At 40.9% G+C, this 5,819-nt stretch overlaps 1 protein-coding gene across 1 annotated transcript in view; it reads right to left on the minus strand.

The window, feature by feature from the left end:
• Nucleotides 1–1,005, minus strand: part of LOC147614859 (uncharacterized) — a 2,063-nt gene extending 1,058 nt beyond the window's left edge. The window contains exon 1 of the mRNA XM_086779792.1: nt 1–1,005. This exon is cut by the window's left edge and continues 409 nt beyond it. Coding sequence (XP_086635918.1) covers nt 1–850 — 850 coding nt within the window. The 5' untranslated portion in view covers nt 851–1,005.
• Between the last annotated feature and the right edge of the window lie 4,814 nt (nt 1,006–5,819).

The raw sequence follows: 5,819 nt of genomic DNA on the forward strand, positions 1-5,819 counted from the left end.
TGGGGGCGGAGGGAGCGTGATTGGGCGTGGAGAAGATAGGGTGTATGAGAGGACTGCGTTTTCTGGAGGATTTTGTGGCGAGGTAGTTTGGGAGGATGAATTGCGGCAGAGCGTAAAGCGAGCGGGGGATGTATGCGGGGGGCACGTTGAAGGGCGTGCGCGGAGGTGGCGGCAATGGCGGCGGTGGCGGAGGCGTACTTCTAAGGAGCTTGTGATGGGTTGAGCTTGAAGGGCTAGTTGCCGCCACTGCCGCCGCATGCACTGTAGTTAAGCAGCGTCCCAGCTGGTTAGACAAGCAAAGCAATTCAAACGAGTCGTAAAGCGAGCTGCCACAGTCCCACGGCGTCCCGCCGCTGCTACCGTCCTTCTTCGACTGGAAGCACTTCTGAGACTGATGCTGAGGTAGCAGGCTGAGAAGGGCCAGAGACTGCCCAGCGCTCATGATCTGATTATTGGAGCCAGTGGAGGGGGCGTCGATCACGCTTAGAGAAGGCTGCAGCGCCGCCGCTCGAGACAGAGCTTCTGCCTTAAACCTCGAAGGTTGGTGAACCGGTGGCAAATTGGGAAGCGGCGATCGACCATCTTGGCCTACTACCCCCGGCATATGATGCCCACTAACCTTAAAAGGATCTAGATCTTGCGGCTGCATTGGTTGCTTTTCAGCTGCAGTTTCATGTGATAAAGAATGCTGCATTCTGCTTGAAGCGCGGCCGCCGGCGCTGCTTCCCCTGCGCCCATGTCGGTACCAGGCCAACGCCGCCGCCTTCCTATGAAGGAGCTTGATGCTCTCTTCGGCCACATCCCTCTCTCGCCGGCCCTCAGGCGCAGCGCTGCACAATTGTTCTTGCATTGAAGTACTGCTAGCCTTAGCATGTAACCGAAGTAATTAGTGGTGAAGCGATATGCAGGCGAGCATCTAAGTACTTGGTGAAAAGAACAGGTTGGTAAGGTGCTTGTGCGGATATGGAGACAAGAGAGGACATGTGAAGTGATGGATTAAGGGCAATGCCACAATCCCTAGAATTTAAGGTAACCAAGCGTCACTTCCTTTCAAGGTTCCCCTCCTTTTGTCTTTGTTTATTTGAAGAACCACTTCATGAGAACCCCATTTCCTATTTCTTTAAGGTGCTATTGTTCTTGATTATTGTAACACTCGAGATTACACCTCACCTCTTCGACATGAAGACCCACCATCCTCCATGCCAGTGGTATTTGGTCTCCCCTTTTGATGGCATTCTCTCTTTCTCTCTCTCTCTCTCTCTCTCTCTCTCTCTCTCTCTCACACACACACACACACTCACTCACCTCTCTCTCTTTCTCTCTCTCTCTCTCTCTCTCTCTCTCTCTCTCTATATATATATATATATATATATATATATCTATTAGCACCCCATCATGTTTTGATTCACTTCATGATGATGATATACATCATGCAAAGAGCTCTCTCTCTCTCTCTCTCTCTCTCTCTCACACACACACTCTTATACACCCTCTCTCTCTCTCTCTCTCTCTCTCTCTCTCTCTCTCTCTCTCTCTCTCTCTCTCGGCACCATATGGACAACCCATTGTGTTTGATTCACTTCATGATGATATACATCCTTCAAAAAGGTTTCTCCATTCACCTTCCACTTCAAGAGACACATTTAAAATATGGAAAAGGTTCTCATCTAGCTTATATCACACAAGGAGCATCAATTGAACATGATTCCCCTCACTAACAAGCCCATACAAAAGTTTCCCTTTCACCAATGTCAACTAGTTACAGTAAAAATAAAGTTTTCATATACAAAAGTTTTTTTTGCCTAGATCACAATAACAATGGAGTGCGCATTGCTCCACCAAGTTGAATCGATTGTATGCTCACATGTTCATGTATCTCGAATCATCAAAGTAAAAGAATAATATTTTACCTAGAGAAAAATCACTTTTATACTATAGAACTTGCTACTTCTATCAATTGTAGCAATCAACAAGGTTTTAACATTCTTACTTTGGATACCATTTTTTAATATTTTAACACATTTTAATCTTGATTTTTGATGCACAAATAATAGTTTTCGACACGTTTAATAGTTTTTCAAATGTAACTAGTTCTATCACATACATAACTCTTTTGACAACACACACAAATCTATGCATGCGTGTGTAGTGCATACATGTGTGCAAGCACATAGACATAATTGTAACATGAGAGTAGCATAAGAGTACATGCACACACTTCCATGTGCACTTTTGATTAAACATGCATGGACATAATGCACATGCATAGATACACATGTACCCATGCATGCAAAAGCACACACGTAAAGGCACGCATGCATGCATCCTCACCACCCCCACACAAAGGCACGTAGGCATGTATCCTCACCCACCCCCCTCCCACACATACACACACAAAGGATGGGGAGGGGGGAGGGGAGCACCAAGGCATAGAAATGTCATGTAAGATAACATCTGAGTTTAACTAGTTTTCAAATACTTATATATAAATTTACACATGTAATGTGGATTTTACTCATCAAGAGTATCAAAGGAGAGGGTTTAAGATAATGTTAATGTGGAAATCTTGTTTAAGATATTGTTGGCTACATAGGAAGCTAATCTAAGAAATTGGTGGCTCGGTGTTGACTTTTGATTTTAATGATTTCTCTAGATTTCTTGTTTCACATGGAGGATTCTAAGACATTTTATGTAATATTATGTATCTGGAGTGATAAACAAGTGAAATGCCACTTTGTAACTACCACATTTGCATAAGTGATAAATATTTTGGTATGGTAAATCATGCAGATTATTTTATGAAATTTGTAATTAGTCATAAAAAAGGAGTGAGATTTCTACATACATGGCTTAGGTATTGCCTAATCTCTGTACTTCGTCTTTGACCAACAAATGGTACATCTTGGATGGCTAGTTTTTTCATTCCATCAAGGAGTTTTTTCACCCACCTATGAAAGGGCATGGACTTTCTTGGTTGCATGGGCATTGTGCCTTCTTCCAATGAGATCATCTCATGTACATGTGGTGTAGGTGGCCTTGTCAATTTGGAGAGGGAGTTAGTTCTTAGTGGTATGTTGATTGGGAAGTGATCTCCTTGTTCCTAGATGAAGGGAAGGGAAGGGAAGAAGGGAAGCTCTTTCTGTAATTGATGAGAATGCTCCAAGAATACCACGTGATGGAGTGCCTCTTCCAATGGCTTGCATGCAAGGAGACTTCACTAGTAAATTAATTTCTAAATACCTCTTCTAATGACATGAGAAGAATGCAAGGGAGAGGATGAGCTTGAGCTCCTTGAAAGAAAACACACACAAAAGAGAGACGGATGCCTACATTTTCTTCTATTATTTTCTCTTCTCCTACAACCATAACATAAAGATAAGAGTGTATACAATCTCAGAGAGATCACTATAAAAAAATCATACATATTACCTGCATTCAAGCCCTATATATAAAATCCCTTATTTGTGAATTTGGTAAAAATAAAATGAACCTTTTTCTTTATAAACTTACAACTATTTTTCAAAATCTTTTAAATAATATCCTTATATAAATAAATTTATGTAAATTTATCTCAAAAAATAAAAGTTAAAAAATTTCTTATGTTGAACTCTCGTGCTATTTCACATATTCTTAAAGTGAATCCCCCAAGCATACAATTAAGTAAAGTACTTTCCTTAGACTAAAACATGCAAGGTCGATCCATAGTGTGAACTCCCATACATGAGCTGTGCTATAACTATGCCATAACTCTAGTGAACCAAAGTGGTCATCTCATAGCCTGTATACCACTAGTGGCATATCATCCATAATCGCACCAACCATGCCGGTGGTATAAGTGCAAAGCTAGCATCCTAGCGTATCTTCCATATTCGCACTAGTTGAGCTCAATATCTCAATGTTCCCCCCTCGAGCTCAACTTCTTACCCTCCACTCAAGGTAAGCTCATGAACCTATGGAGCTTCTCTGTACCTAATGCGTTTGTGAAGATGTCAGCTGCCTGATCCTCTGTGGTGATGATGTAAATAGAATCCACATCACTTGCTAGAACCTTCTTCCTCTTAAATGATAATGCACCTCAATGTTCTTTGTCCTAGCATGATTCACTGGGTTACTAGTCAACTATATGCTACTCATGTTGTCACAATAAATGATAGCCGCAAGCTCACCCATATATGCAAGTAGCTTTTATAACCAGGCTACCTCACATGTTGCCATACCAACACCCTTGTACACGCAACCTTTGAACTTGATAAAGCTTTTGTAATTAAGATACCTCACATGCTACCATAGTAGCGCCCATATACTCATCCTCATCTATATGCGACAATGAAATCATTTGCTTCTTGCTACTCTAACAACACTACTCCTTAAAAAAAACACAAATTTGCTACTAGATCTTTTATCTCGGACACTACCAGCCCAATCTACATGTGTACATGTACCTGTACTCGAACCTCATAGAAAAGTCCATAGTGTACTATGGACTTTATGTACCTAAGTATCCTCCTAGCCATATCTCAGTGTGGCTTCCTTAGGGTCTATACATAAAGTCCATAGTGTACTATGGACTTTATGTACTTGAGTATCCTCCTAGACACATCTAAGTGTAGCTTCATCAAGGCCTGTATAAATTGACTCACTACAATCCAACAACATAGCTCAAATTTGGACTGGTGAGTCATGTACATAGTAGTATCCTCCAAAAGATCACTTGTATGTGTGACCAATTTTGTGTTCTGCTCTTGGGGGGTGTACTTTCAGGAAGACCTACATACAATGTGCATTCAAAGGATATTAAAAATTACCCTTTTGTGAATTTTGACTTAATAAAATGACCCCTTTTTCTTTATAAACTTACATATTTCTTTTCAAAATGCCATTTAAAACCCCCTTATGTAAGTAGATTTCTGTAAATCTTTCTCAAAATCTTGGTTAAAAAAACCCCTCCTAATGATCGCATCTAGTAGACATATATTTTTAAGTGCACCCCCCAAGGTTCAACTCAAATGGCTTTGAGATTGTCTTACAACCTTCCATCCCAGACTTGGGTAGCGTATCCAAAGTATACAACATCTCTAAAAGCCAAATCCCATCATGTGATCTAATCACCTCTACACCTAGGAAGTATCGTTTCTCACCCAAATCTTTCATTTCATACTTCTTCCTAAGAATCATCTTCATGTCATGAATATTTACATCACCGTCCCTAATGGCAATCATCACTAACATAGCAGACTTCTAGCATAATTCCTGTGTGACAATCAAGTCATGAACATAGGTAACTACTAGCACAATTCCTTTGTGACAATCAAGTCATGAACATAGAAGACTACTAGCATAATTCCCTTGTTGGTCTTTTTCACATAAAGTGAAAATTTTATTGTATGTATTTGAAGTCTAATAGTAGCAAGATACTCTCCTATCTTATCTGACCATGCTTTAGGTGCCTGCTTTTAAGCCATAAACATGTTGGGTTAATGCAACCTATAAACAAAATTTGGGTGTTCATGGTTCTCATATCCTGGTGGCTACTGCACCATGTAGACCTCCTCTTGTAAATCACCATGTAAAAATGCATTCTTTACATCTATTGATGTAAACACCATCCCTTAGTTGCATCCATTGCAATAACAGCTCTCCTGATTTCCATTCTTGTCATAACCCAATTTAAAATCTCCTCGTAGTCAATGCCATAGGGGTATGTGTATATCCTCACCCACATACTTTAGGCTCGCTGACTCTAGATAGCTTTCCCTAGCTTCAAAGATTCCTCCTAGCAATGTGGGGTGGTTGCAGGATCAGGGTGCCCAGCTTTGTCC

Source organism: Cibotium barometz, chromosome 41, assembly GCF_041138505.1.
Source record: "Cibotium barometz isolate CiBa-2024 chromosome 41, ASM4113850v1, whole genome shotgun sequence".
Lineage (NCBI taxonomy): Eukaryota > Viridiplantae > Streptophyta > Polypodiopsida > Cyatheales > Cibotiaceae > Cibotium > Cibotium barometz.